The 15,123-nt window shown below is 38.7% G+C and overlaps 1 protein-coding gene across 1 annotated transcript; it reads left to right on the forward strand.

Moving 5' to 3' along the window:
• Window positions 1-1,832: 1,832 nt before the first annotated feature.
• spopla (speckle type BTB/POZ protein like a) lies at window positions 1,833-13,824 on the forward strand. The gene is made up of 12 exons (XM_083908575.1): window positions 1,833-1,953; window positions 3,159-3,237; window positions 5,641-5,758; window positions 6,262-6,383; window positions 6,761-6,912; window positions 7,035-7,162; window positions 8,053-8,230; window positions 9,332-9,387; window positions 9,604-9,726; window positions 11,704-11,846; window positions 11,960-12,013; window positions 12,543-13,824. Exons 3-12 carry the CDS (start codon window positions 5,681-5,683, stop codon window positions 12,685-12,687), a joined length of 1,179 nt encoding a protein of 392 aa, XP_083764701.1. The 5' UTR covers window positions 1,833-1,953; window positions 3,159-3,237; window positions 5,641-5,680; the 3' UTR covers window positions 12,688-13,824.
• Window positions 13,825-15,123: the final 1,299 nt, after the last annotated feature.

The raw sequence follows: 15,123 nt of genomic DNA on the forward strand, positions 1-15,123 counted from the left end.
CGCTGTTTAAATGTGACATTTTCCTGTTGTGTTTACAGTATATTCGGTCAAAACTAAAGGTCTGGTGTTTGTTGTCGCTATAAAGTGCAAACATTTCAAAAGACTGTCCCATACTTGGTCCATGGGTGTAGACTGACTGATGTTAAAGGAAGCATGTATAACTCACTGTGCAGAAGAGTGCCCATCCATCTGAAAGGGAATTAGTTATCACAGGCCTACAGGGAGTCTTTATGGAGTATTGTTTCAGAGAATGACTTACCCCCAGCTGCTTTGTATTTCCTAGACAAGAAACATCAGAGGCAGACAGAAAAGACAGTGGCTGAGAATTAGCTGCAGATGAGGCTTTTATCTATCGTATAAGCTACGCAATATCAAGGCTCATTTCTTTGTTTATTTTTCCTGTCTGTAGCCTATGAGTGAAGGCTACTATTGGCATATAATAGACAGATACTGAGCATACTTCCTCCTCACACATACTGTACATTTTTTGCATTAATTCACATTTGGGGATTTAAATACACACACACACAAGGGCCTAATCCTTACCCTGAACCTAACCTTAATCTTAAGTCTTCACCTGAAAATGTAGTCATTTACATTATGAGGACTTTCTTTTTGTCTCTATAAGAACGACACGTCCCACTTAATGGTATAAAAGTGGTCATGTGACTGTGTAAACCAGGGGTCTCAAACTCAAATGACCTGGGCCCCAATGTGCATCTATTGTGGTCAAGAGGGGACCGGCCTAGTGAACAAAAAGTGGGAAAAAAAAAAAAAATTCTTCACAATATTTCATCATGATATCACACGTATACTTAATAATACTATTTATGATGTAAAATGAATATATTAATATCAAAAGTAGACATTTATTTTAAAATATACAAAATAATAGTGTGGACAACTGCTATTAAAATTCATGCCAGGAGCAGTTTCGGCCGCTGCCATTCGTAATTATGACCAAATGTCTTATTATTACTGTTATAAAAACATTGCTAGCAAACATATATTATATTCTATCACCTCACTGGCAGCTGTGCCTCAGCTACACACTGTGTTTAAAAGATGGTGAGGTCGTGGGCCATGTTTTCATCATAACATGATATTAAGTGGGGTGCCGCATGTGGCCCCCAGGCCGCCAGTTTGAGACCCCTGATGTAAACAAATCCCCACAAGTAAGACCTGGACTGCATACACACACACATTGAAGTCACGCATGGACAAACATCAAAATGCAATTTAAAATAAAATACAAAATACCAACCTAATAAATGTATCACAATAAACATTGTAAATTATTGTGTCAATGCAGTCAACAGCACAACCTTATTTGGCGTCATTACTAATGAAAAATATAGCCCATAATATGACACAAAACTTCTCTGAGTAGCGGAGTATGGGGTTGCCAGTCTCCTTTATTAGGTTGAACTGAACAGGATCTTGTGAATAACTGAGTTCAACAAGTACAGACAAATTAAAGTAAGCACCAAACATCATGCTGTCCAATCTGCAGCATCACATGTCGTGTTCTTATGATGCCATCACATTGTTTTGTTTTGTACTTTAAAAATACAAAAGGTATTTGATACAGCATCTGGAGGCATTGTCATCATCTCAGTAAAATACAAATTACATAATAATCGTTTATATTTTAGATACATGTATTAGAAATACTGCCCATCCCTGGTTGTAGTAAAAGTAGTTATATGAATCAGCTGGAAAAAAAATGGACCAGGATGTTGTTTTTCGCGCATGCGCAATGGTTATAATTTCTAACCTGATAAGCTACCAGCCAGCTAGACGGATGAATGCTAGCCCACTTATAAACTAGACAAAGAAGCCTTGTGAAGGGACTGAGTGAAAAAGAATTTAAAGTGACCGAGGGTGAAAGGAGCGAGTGTGACATAGAGCTACATGCGTTCCTCGATATATATGGAAGTATGAAATTTAAAGGTACGCCGTCACCGTGTCTTTGTGAACTTTTTGTGAGCATCAGTGCAGAGATTAGCTTTGGCTAGCAGCTAGCCGAAGCTAGTAGCCGCGTTTGTTTTCCCACCAGTACAAAACATGAGGGTTTCCGTTAGCTTGGTTCGCTAGCGTCTTGCAACAGGAATCAGTGAAGGCCCTTTGTTATAGTCTGTGTTTTACATTGTGCTCATGGGACATTAGTAGTTTGAATTGATGTATCGGCAGCTAGCTTATGTGGCAACATATGGGTAACGTTAGAAATGGAAGATTGCTTGGTTGTTGCTGATAGATGTATTGTTAATCAGCTAGCTGGTCGGTGTTAGCCATATTTGCGGTCTAGGGCTAAAGTGAAGTTAACATTTACCTTGCTAATGAGATCATCAAATGCAGTCTTGTGTTAGCTAAATACGCATTGCACACCAGTTTATCTGTGTCGTATACTTTTTTTTTAGTTTGGGTTGGAAGTATTTTTCTTCGTTCAACTAGCTTATATGTTGAAGCCATATCGAAGCAGCATTCATGATGATGGCATGTGAATTAGTGTTGACACTTTGGTTGGTGGTGCGCTAACATTGGGCTGTTGCTTTCCAGTGATATCGACTTTGTATTAAGAGTAGTCGCATCCGCTTACATCGCGACTAGCATATGATGCTAGGCTAGAATGAGCCACGGAGCTCTATAAAGCTTTGGCCGTTAATCTTTGAACATATGTATACTGACTGGATGTCTTTCTGCTAACATCACCTTTGTTATTGTCGAGGCAGCACAGCACGACTCCAGCTAATGAGTTAACCAAACAAAGTTGTATGTGAATATTCATGTAGCTAATTCAACTGACTAGCGCTCAGGCCAAACAGACAGTAATATAAGACGATAAAGCATGATACGTTCAGTAATATTACATTTGGCAACATAATGAAAACCCACCCCTGTAGTGTCCTATCAATCTGACATATGATTCAATTAGTTTTCTTGGGGCGTATTTCTTAAGTAGTTTGAAAGATCTTAAGTTTTTGTAACTTGCATATATAATTTATATCCTTGGTTCGATGTTGTAGTTCTGGTGCGGTGTGTGAGAACTGAGACTTTTGTAGTGCCAGATGCTTAGGTAAGGTAATGACTCTCAATTACCTTCTGGACATGGTGAGAAGGTCCATTTCTAAGGCTTAATGTCTACTTTTCTTTTGTAGAGTGGGACATGGAGATGGGGCCATGAAGGATCCCGTGATAACATAGAGAACTGTCATCACTGTGCATTTCAACCAAGAGGTGATGTGAACATCTTCATTTGATTCTTGCCCAAAGTGATTCACATTTTGTGTTGAACCATTATTACGAAAAGTAGTAGCAGTGTACTGTAGTGAACAGTTGATGAAATTTTCACTGTAAACAAATGTCAGCATACACAACTTGATTCTCTCAATACTGATTTTAAAGTCCTCTAATTCATGCACTGAAGTTATGATGTACCAAATGGCCTTTTATAGTTACTCCTATCATGGCTATTATCACACTTGCACATTTGACATGGTCTAATTTGTGAAGATTGTAAATGCAGACGTTAAACTAATTATGTTTAATGTTGTCACTAACACACACACACACTGACTGTCTGTGTGTACGCACAGGAGCAGATATTCTGTATCACTGTAAATCAAATTGTAAGGGAACTTCAGGGAAGGCAGCGAGAAGAGCAGTAATTCTAACTGGCATCCCTCTCTGTATTTGCGTCATCTTCATGACTACATCATGTAGGTGCCTCTGTTTTGAGGTTCTTTTTTTTTACTAATTTATCTATGTTTTTGCTTCTGTCCACATTTGCTCGCTTTTTGAACAATGTATTCTGTTTATACATTTTTAGAGAAGTAAAACCCACCTTTTAGACGGATAAACTTTGTGTGAAACATGAATAGAGCTCTGGATGTCGACTCGGGTTGCTCACAGCTGGAAAAGCTTCTGTTAAAATGAATATGGAGTATGGAAGCGTATGAGAATGGAATGCAGCCACACCTGACCAGATCTGCAGCCTTTAAAATAAACACTATCTAAATGAATTAGTTCTGTAACAATGCTGAAGTCGCTGTACAGATTCACGGCTTCCTGGTTGGCAGCTCAGGGGAAACTTGGATTAAAACAATCTTGTCTGTAACTTTTTATATTAGTGTGTTAAAATACACTAAGGTTTACATACATGCACTTTTACGTCAATAAGAAGCATATAAGTTGCATTTCCCAAAGGTTTACCCTTATCTGCCGATCATGAAGCTACTAATCTGGATGCAAACTTCAACGTTGTGATTCACAACAGTACTTGATATGGTCTGTGGGGTTCCGTCATTCTGTCTTCTACACTCACTTTGGGTGTTTCATAGCAGTGATCCACCTCTGCTGTCCTCAGGATCCTTGGTGATCTGGTAAAATCCTCTCCAATTAGCCTGTCCACAACTGTTTCATCATCTTGGCACACAACATTTATCCACCATCTTCACTTTTTATGAAAGCAGCCGGTGAAAAGACAAATAAACTGACATATAGCCAGTTATACAGCATATGCTGCCGGTTATATATCTTTGTATGCAAACAGCTTTATTCCCTGCCAAAATTGGGTTACCTTGGTTGCGTGACTTCAGTTATCAGAGCTCATTACAGTTATCGACATAATTTCCTGGTACACATGTTGCCTGTTTTATATGTCTATGGACAGTAGCAGCTTTCTGACAAAATGGTGGTGTTGTTTGGATTCTGTGAGTTACAGTACTGAGTTGTGTGACATCACCTACCAGAGCTCTATAGTTTGTTCAAAATTCACAATAAGGTCAATCCTTATGACCTAAAGGGAAGAGTCCATGAAGTGTTGGATAGCAATCCAAAAGAGTCATTCAGAAACCTTTCCTGATAACCATCTCTCGCGTCACACTAGTGCGTGCCCTGATGGAGACTGTTGAGTCAAAATGTGTGGGCTGCTACTTTTACTTAACAAACTCTCCCCTAAGATGGAAAGTACAGAAATGCTTGTTTATTTTGATCTTTTTTAGCAGTTAACCAGGTTGACAGTGTCGCATTTATTGTCATTGTTACAGGGGATAGGCAGCTCAAGACAATGTAATATTGGTCCTATTTGTGGAATATTTTGTGTGGAAACCGTAAATGTACTATTTTCTATGTAAATAAGACACCCTTTTGTGCCTGCACTTGAGAATTGCAATGTTGAGCTGCCTTTCCTGTCCTTTCTGCTCACCTTTTTGAAAAAAGACATTCAAGCTCATTCTAGTGTGGTTGCCTTTTGATTGCCTTTCAACAATTTCTAGTGTAACACATTGACTGATTTGAACACCAACAGCCCACAGTCTTTTATTTATTTTTTTAACCACTGTCATTTGATTGTTTGACACGTTTTTTCTGTGTGCTTCACAATTTATATCACCCGATGATGTTGAGAATAACCATTAGGATTTTTGTGGCCATGCAGTAAAGGATTTCAAATTTCAGTCACTATCTGTGACACATTTCAGTGGTTAGAGTTTACTATAATCACATGTTTGTCTTTGCAGTGACCTAGTTTTTGTTATCGTAATCAGATCAGGAACAGACTTGAGTTCTTTCATTTGTAAGCGACATGATTGGTTTTAATTTGTGCAAAAATAATGACATTTGCTGTCTTGCATTTATTAGTGCTTCAGAGACGGAAGTGAGTGGTACTCCAAAGAGGGCAATGTCACGGGTTCCCACCCCTCCCCCTCCTGGGGAGATGTCGAGTGGACCTGTGGCAGAAAGCTGGTGTTACACACAGGTATGAGCATTTGTATACATAACAAAGATGTCGGATTGCATTGTGTTTCAAGTACAAACTGATGATGTTTTAGCTTATTAAATAATGATCCACTGTTTGTTAAAGTAACACTTTTGGATGAAAGCTTATACCAATGTTTGCTTTGTTTTTTTTCTCACACTATCTTTGAATAATTGATAATTCACCCATGCAAATACTACCCTGGATCTCAAAAATACGTTTTAGTAGCCTGAATTTGGCTCTTATTCATTCCTTACAAATTATATGTTTTACTTATACTTCTATTTTATTGGTCTGTTCATAGTGTGTAGTGTATATTTATATGAATGGATGGAATGTTAAGATTCAACATGGTTTTCAAATCGAATTTGCAACTTCAAATCATGCAATTAGCAAACCATGTAAACCATGTCTTACCACAGTAAAGCAATTTTGTTGGAAATAGGGAAATGGGAGAGATTTAGTTTGACGGTTCTGTTTGTGTTTCTTCTGCTGGTTCCAAGGTCAAAGTTGTGAAGTTTTCCTACATGTGGACCATAAACAACTTTAGTTTTTGCAGAGAAGAGATGGGAGAGGTGTTGAAGAGCTCAACCTTCTCCTCTGGTCCAAATGACAAAATGAAATGGTTGGTACTCAATTTGAATTTCTCACTGTGCTTAATTGCAATGTCTCCCTAGCTAGTGAAGATGTCTTGGTCTGTGATTAAATGTAGGCCTTTAGATTGTTTTAGGATTTATATTAATACTTGAATGCATTTGTTTGGTTTTAAATTTATGTAATGAACAATTATCTGTCCTTGAAAGTTCTCAAACTCTTGAAATGTCTTTTTTTTCGAAAAATCAGTTTTATATTTGTGTGGCAGCTCCACATAAATGACTTCCTCAAAACAAGACAAAGTCACCCCTGCTCGTCTTGTTTTGACAAGTGATAAAAGGAGCTGCGACCGTCTTGTGTAAGTTTTATGAGATTACTCATGTGCAATGGCATCTGTTTACTTTCCAGGTGTCTGCGAGTCAATCCAAAGGGACTTGATGATGAAAGCAAAGACTATCTGTCACTGTATTTACTACTTGTTAGTTGTCCAAAAAGTGAAGTCAGAGCAAAGTTCAAGTTTTCATTGTTGAACGCTAAAAGAGAGGAGACGAAAGCGATGGGTGAGTACGAGGAAACTTTTCATTTCATCCACTTGTTCTTTGCATTTGATGCTCTTTTATGTCACCACTTATGTTGTTGCTTAGTAATTAACAGACTTTGTGTTGCATTCTTCTCATTGCAGAAAGCCAAAGAGCATACAGATTTGTCCAAGGTAAAGACTGGGGCTTCAAAAAATTTATAAGGAGAGATTTCCTCCTCGATGAAACCAATGGGCTCTTACCAGATGACAAGCTCACACTCTTTTGTGAGGTAAATGTTTTTCTGTTGCTTTCTAGTTGACACAGATCCACATTTAACCCTTGCCTGTGATAAACACAGTTTTTTTTTTTGGCCATCAATTTGGACAATAACTAATTTTCCTCTCGTCTGTCTAAAGAAAATGGGAGAAAATGATTTCTCTTTTGATTTTGGAAAAAAAAAAAATGGAGGTGGTTAGGTTCTTTTCAAAGCAGTTTAATAATATTTATTTTGACTTTTAAACATAAGTGACACACGACATAAGTTTGGAATGCAAATGTTATCCATTTGCAATGATCAAAGCTACATTTGGGTATTTATTTTCATTATTTCCTCAGCCACCTGCTGTTTTACCTGTATCGCTACTGCTGTGTTGTGTGTGCGATACGATTCATCAGATTTTTGCATCATGTCTTTTCATCAGTACTATGGCAAAAGTCCCTTAATTCTGTCAGTGTGAGCTGCAGTGCCATTTAAATACAAATGTTTGATGGCATTTCCTTCAAATTGTATCGTCTTAGTAAACAAAGTAGTCTGTCCTCCTCCCATCATTTACGACGATAATTTAATTCAACGTGTCAAGAAGAATAAATGTCTATTAAAATGTTCTTTCAAGGGAAGACTTCAATTAAGTTTCAGGCAAATGCAATTGGCTGAATACTTTGTAGTAGTTCCAGAATTATACCAAGGAAAAAAACAAATTAAAGACAAAATGCATTTTCTTGCATTAGGTGTTTCGGCAAAGTTGTTTGCGTTTTTTGCGAGTAACACACCCTCCCACTGTAGGATTAATGAAAATACACATTAAAAAGATTATCGTCCAGAGCAGTGAGACACATTCTCTTTATACGTGAAGCTGCCACAGCATGTGATCGTCTCTCTCTTTTGCCTCTCGTTTACAGGTAAGCGTTGTCCAGGACTCCGTTAACATTTCGGGCCAGTCCAACATGAACATGCTGAAAGTACCGGAGTGTCAGCTGTCTGACGACCTAGGGAATCTATGGGAGTGTTCACGCTTCACAGACTGCAGTCTTTATGTGGGAGGACAGGAGTTCAAAGCTCACAAATCCATCCTTGCAGGTAAGCGCGCATCCTTGACCTTTTTGACTTGGAGCATTACAACTGAATTGGAATGGTCCTCTGGTCTCCATGTGTTAAATGCATAGAAAGATGTCTAAAATGAGTTGTTGGAGAGGATTAACTGGAACTGAAGTTCTTATCGAATTGGTGTAATACGATTTGAATAAAGAGTATTTAGCAACGTGTAAGCTGGACAGAATCCTCTAAACTGTGCAGTTAGAACCACATTAGCACCTGGAAAGGCTATGTCAGGTCTGTATTTCTGCCTGAGTTCTGCACTGGGTGTGTTAATCCACCTCACTGCTCATGCTTGCTCCTGCTTGGCCCTGCTGATTGTAGGATCTGGAAGATTGAGAGGCTGGCTCTCCTCTTCAGCTTGTCTCCATTAGACATGGTGACAACTGCAATAGTGAGGGGGGAAATGCTGACAAAGTGGCCACTCGAAAGATTTTGCAGTATTTTCCAGCCACAATACTTCAGTTGTAACAGTCCATGTTTTTGTGCACTTTATCCATGTGAGACAGCTGTGTCTTATTATATGCTGGTCTATCAAAAACTCTATTCTTTGTCTGATACAACATAGAGCCCTATGAAATCTGTTTTATTTTTTCAAATCCCATAAAAAATGTTCTGAAATTCAGTTTTTCCCCAATTAAAAGTTTTGTTATTGAATATTTTTACACTTATTTTAACAGCAAACCATATTAAAAAACCCTTTTTCCTGTTTTTTGGTATAAGCTTTTCTGTGTTTGTGCTGGAATATCATCTGGCACCTGAATTTAGGAGCTAGTTTTGAATTTCGCAGGTTTTTAGACTGCGTTTATCACAGATGGCTGCTTAGACGTTGTTGTGAAGGGAATCTTTGCTGGTCCCATAGGCATAAGAGTCCCCTCTGTTTTGGCAGAACGTTCCGACCTCTCAGGAAAAAGTTCTGCTCTATTACACAATTCTGTCCAAGTTTTCAGTATCACTTAAGTCATAAGGCCCTAATAATGTTAGTATGTCTTTTTCAAAGCTTCTGGTTTTGTTTTGTTAACATGCTTCCTGTGATGTTGGCTTGTCATTATATTTAACAACATCCTCTTCTTTTTTTTTTGACAGCGAGATCACCCGTCTTTAATGCTATGTTTGAACATGAAATGGAAGAAAGTAAAAAGGTAAGAATACATGTTTACGTGCTTTGTTTTCAGAGGTCATGTTCTTCTTTCCTATACTGTCCCCCACTATATTTTCAGCTGCATTTCTCTGTCTGACTGAGTAGACTCAAACAAGTAAAGTGCAAGAGAAACTGAGCTGCTTTGGTGGAGGTCTGCGCTCTCTGAATGCTTCCTCTGTTATCTGAGCAGTAGAGTAACTCTCGGTCTTTCTGGCAGAACCGTGTTGACATCAGTGATGTGGACCCAGACGTCTTTAAGGAAATGATGGGCTTCATCTATACAGGAAAGGCCCCAAACCTGGAGAAGATGGCAGACAATTTGCTGGCTGCTGCAGACAAAGTAAGAACACAAGGCACAGTTTAGTCAATATTTGCCACACACTTTTAATATAAAAGAGTAAAACAGTTCCTCATATTTACCAATACTCGTATGTGTATGATTTTTAAAGCTTATAATCAAATCAGAATTCAAATTAACATAAATTGATGAGGATGGTAGTTGGTGATATTTCTGTGGGCATGTGGTAATATTGAAAATGTCATAACACACATTTTATAATAATAAGTAATTCTCTTTTTATAAAAATAATGATGACAATAGACAGTTCAGTACAACATTGTAATTGAAATATGCAGATATTGGTGAGGACATGGGTTTAAAACATGAGACTTGAATTTACGGCTGCAACGATTATTCGATGAATCCGCGATTATTCGATTGCCAAATTAATTATTTTGATTATCAATTAATCAGTTGGTGGTCTTTCAGTAATTAGAACAAGCTTTCTGATTTTTTTAGCTTCTTAAATTATTATATTTTCTGGTTTCTTTGCTGCACATTGCAAAGAAATCATTCAAATTTAATCATTTTGGTTTGAGGACAAATCAAGACATTTGAAAACAGCATCATTTCCAGGTTTAGTAAACACTGAAAAACATTTTCTAACATTTAACCGAACAAACTCGATAGTTCTGGATAAATCAAGGAAAGTAATTTTTGATACTTTTACGTTGAGACTTAAATCTTTTTTGTGTCATTTGTATATCGACATTGGATATATTGAACACTTTTTGCGTACATATTTTGCAGGACATGTTGAGTTTAATTTCTAATTGCTGCAGTTTTACAGCTGACTCGATATTTCTCCTCTTGGAGTATGTGCTATGTAACCGCAGGTCATTAGGAATGGTTGTTCAGCAGAGGGCGCTGTGAGTGCAGCTTGGCCTGCATTTATGCCGTCTTTGCTTATCAGAAGAAGACAAAAGTGATATGTCTTTTGTGATGAAAATAATAGTCAAATAAATCTGTCAGTCACAGCACCAAAGCGTCTTAAAAACATTATGTGGAAGTGTCTCTGTGGGGTTCCCACAGGTTCTTACGTGAGATTCCAATGAGAACAATGAGTAACATTAAGCAAGAGAGGGTAAATTATGTGATGCCTGGGAAATGCAAATTACAAGTTCTCTGGCTTCTTGAAGAAGACTGGCTTTGTCTTTGAAAAGTCCTTAAATTTGATATCAGCCGAGGTGTGGGAACCCCGATCTCTGGCTCTACACCAATAAAGTTGTGTGAACGGAATAGTTTCACAAGACTCAAGACTGTAGAGGATACAGGAAATGGCATATATTAAAGGATTTTATGAATCTATCTTTCAAATGAGAATCGCAAAAAACATTTTTTTTTTTTACCTCGCCCTACCTGTGATGTGCTGTTGACATAATTGGTTGTTTTTATTCCAGTGCCTCATTTTTATTTGCTCTCTGCCTGTTTCTGGAAACGACGACACTCGTCAGTCTTTGTACAGAATATGTGTGTAAATGCTCTGGTATCAAACCACCATTATCAACCACTATTATTTTCACTATTTTGGTCGCGGCTAAACAACATTTTGTTTTACAAACACGTCGGTTTAGCTGACAACCTCAACCCCTTTCTCTCTTTCTTTCAGCAGCACCTGCAACCTCACAGCAGGATTCTGTTCTTTTCTCTTCTTTCTCTCTAAACTTCAGTCAAAAATATTGTTTATTTTATTATGTAGAAAAGATGGGATGAGATTCTGTTCGAGATCTGATCTCTATTAGAAACCATTAGTTAAATGGTGAACCCATAATAGTTATTGCAAAATTGATAAATGTGGTAAAATTATGTTGTGATCCTGCTCTTTTTCATTCGAAGTGAAGGCATCGTTATAAACAAAAACAACTCCATACAGATTGATTTAGCGTTTCTTAGTACTAACAAACCGTGGGCATCCACACATGAGTCCGAAATGTAACCGCTGTTTATTGTGCACCCCTTCACCCGCCATCCCCCCAGTACGCTTTGGAGCGTTTAAAGGTCATGTGTGAAGAGGCCCTGTGCAACAGCCTTTCAGTGGAGAATGTGGCCGACACCCTCATCCTAGCAGACTTGCACAGTGCCGAGCAGCTCAAAGCACAAGCCATAGATTTTATCAACAGGCAAGTATCGCAAAAAAAAAGAAAAAAATAGAAAAAAACCTCCAATGATAAATTTCTGCTGCCATTTCTGTTTACCAGCCCTGAATGCTTACCTTTTTATCTCCTTGCCATAGGTGCAGTGTCCTGAGACAGCTGGGCTGTAAAGATGGAAAGAACTGGAATAGCAAGTATGTAATTAGCTGATATATGTGACACAAGATTAATAACACGCTCTTATCTCTCCCGCCAACCAGATGCATTAGAATTCATTGTTTTAGCCCAGGCAGACAGAGTGCTATTTGCCTTCTGAGTTTGAAGCGCCATATCTTTGTATCCCTGTTATTAATAGACTCATACCTGCATAAACTCTGGAAATGGAATATTTGTAGAATTTTAAAGAGAAAGGCGGCGGTGGTCGCTAAAGGACGTTTTTTTTCTCTTCCCGATGATGTATTGTGTTATTATAGGACACCTTGAAATATTGAACTCGCGTCTGTCTCGGTCGCACTCAAAAGTGCGACGATGTTATAATCCACTGCATTAATTTCACACTTCGCACACAAAGCGCTAACGGTCCGTTTCAAGTTGCACGATGAAACTCACAAATCAAGTCCCTCCTTATTGGTGCTGTCATTATGGTCTCATTTGTGTTTATTGATTTTTAATGTGCACATTTGTGTGTCTGAGTGTTAACTCCATTTTTCCCTGTGCTTACAGTCATGCTACAGACATAATGGAGACTGCAGGCTGGAAGTCAATGATCCAGTCCCATCCTCACTTGGTAGCGGAGGCCTTTCGTGCCCTGGCGTCAGCACAGTGCCCACCCTTCGGTCTTCCTAGGAAGCGTCTAAAACAGTCCTGACTGCTCGACTGCCCCAGGACTTTATTGGAGGTGTGAAGCATGGGTTTACAGAGGAAGGACTAGCAAGGATACCACTCTTATTTCCACCAAAATGGAACACACTTGAATAAAGAGGAGTGGAGCTTTCTGGCCAGGAGTGTGGGGAGGCTGGCACGCGGACGACTGACATCAGTGGATTGGGGAAAAAGATTGGTTCAGTCAGCGTTGCTTGCTTGCTTTGCTTCCTTTAGCTGGATTCTGTTCAGCCCAGGTCGCAAGTCAAGCTGAATGCTACTGTCTTATTTTTCCTGTAATTAAAAAAAAGAAATAAAAAAATGGCCTTAATATATCTGCCATTGCTCTGGAGCTGCTCTAGAGTACCTTGTCTATTTTACCCTGTGCCTGCCTTGTCACAAAGACCAGGCCACCTCCAGGTTGCACTAGTTCCCATGAATAGTCATTTTGATATGGAGTTCTATAGGAACGTAACAAAGGTTTAACTAAATGGGAAATATTATATATATTTGTAATGTTTAGCCCGTTTTGTGACTAGACATTAAAAAGCATGAACACTTTCAGTGCAAGGTCAGTTCTTTACACTTTTTAAAAGATGTGTATGCCCCATATTGATGGCACCATTTCTATGTAAATGACAGTTGAACCATCTTCAGAAGACCAGTGTACAACAAAGTCTGTTCTTTTGCATATTTGTGGGGAAAACTAGTAATCTGCCATTACGAAGACTCAGTGTCAATCCTAATAATTCATGTGAGACGGGACGTGTCGTCTGTACCTTGGCCCTAATATATTAAATACATTGGAAGTATATGGAAGTATTTACTCAGTCTCCCATCTGAATGGCATATTCCAGATCATACGTCTGTGAAACTGTTATAGATTAAATTTTAAGAATTGTTTTCCTTAATATTGCCAACTTGCAAATATATATTCTCAGTATATTGTGGTTAACTAAAAGTGGAGAGACTAATGCATGGTCATGTTATTGTCAAACAAAGTGTCCAATTTTGTTTTTTTTTTACCAATTTGTTTTCTGCAATTATCTGACATATTTGTGCGGAATTAAATGAATTGAGTATGTGCAAAAAATTTTCCTCTAACACGCTTGGATATTTGTAGGATGCTGAGCATCACTTCTACCGGCAAACGTTATTCTGTGTTTTGAATTGGGGAGGGGCGGGACGGGGAGGGGGTCGTCATGTTTATTCAGTCAGTCTTATATGTCGTGTGGTGTGGCAGACACTTCTGAGGATTTTGTAAATTAAAAAGAGTAGCATCATTTTTACGTGATATTACTCCCCGCCGTTCAGCGTCGCGTTGAGATGTTGGAACTACTTTTTGTTTTGAAGCAAAAAAGATGAAGTTGTTGTCAGCAAGAATGCCTGCATTAACCCATTAAAACATTTCCAGCAGTCCAAAGACCCCCACGTTTGTTTTTGTTGTTTTTTTTTAAACTGAAGATTGTTCAATTGGGAAGAGTCCGCAGTGGGACAGTGTGTGGTTATCGGTGACATGGTCTCATTGTAATGATTTTCCTGCTCAATTGTGAGTGCTCGGCATACACTTGAGTATAATTTGAACGCTTTCCTGCTGGAATAGAGACGTCTTGTCCGCCCTTCTCAGTCAGCACAGGTCCCAGCGAAAAATATACCTGATAGCATCTCTGCTTCACCACGCCTCCTCTCCCGCCCATCTTCCTCCTCCGCTTTTCTCGAACAAGTGTCGCTCTCTGTTTGGTGGCGCCGTCCAAATTGGAAATTTCTTCCGATTTCCAATGTCGTTTGGATTGAAAGGAACCAGTGTTGCTAACACTTGACCACGAGTTGAGATGTTTGAATAGAAAATGAGACAAAAGGAATACTTACTGTGCTCGCTCCGTCCACGCCAACATATCCTGTGATGAACTCTTCAAAAATATTTTTTTTATATTAAAACATAACTACCTTTTACATCCCAGGATGCTTTTGAACAAATCCAGTGTAGTGACGGGAATCTATGGAGTAATTAACAGAGGTTTTTCTTTTCTTTTTTTTTTGCATTGAATTTGTAATGGACTGTTGATCCCGAATGTCGTGCAAAGATGTGACACTGTCCCTCTGATGAAGTAGATAATGTATGTAAAGTATAGTGTTAATGTGATCAAGGTATTACATGCGCAATTAGCTAAAAAATAGTCATTTATTTTGACTACTGTGTTCTCGTAATCTGTCATGTCGGCACCGGTTACGGGAAAAGTGAACTTGTATGTCGCATTCCCTGTAGTTTTTCTGCGGATTTTGATGTGGCAGGAAAGCCCCCGGTGTGACTTGATGCCTATGGAGTGGGTGCCTCACCCTGATCAGATAAGAGTAATGGAAGCGAATGAAAAGACCCCTGTCTCTGACGGCCACAGAGAAAAATGGATGTGCTCCCTGAGGTGTACCGCGGGTATCATCCTAC

Source organism: Microchirus variegatus (genome assembly GCF_963457635.1).
Source record: "Microchirus variegatus genome assembly, chromosome: 22".
NCBI classification, from domain to species: Eukaryota; Metazoa; Chordata; class Actinopteri; order Pleuronectiformes; family Soleidae; genus Microchirus; species Microchirus variegatus.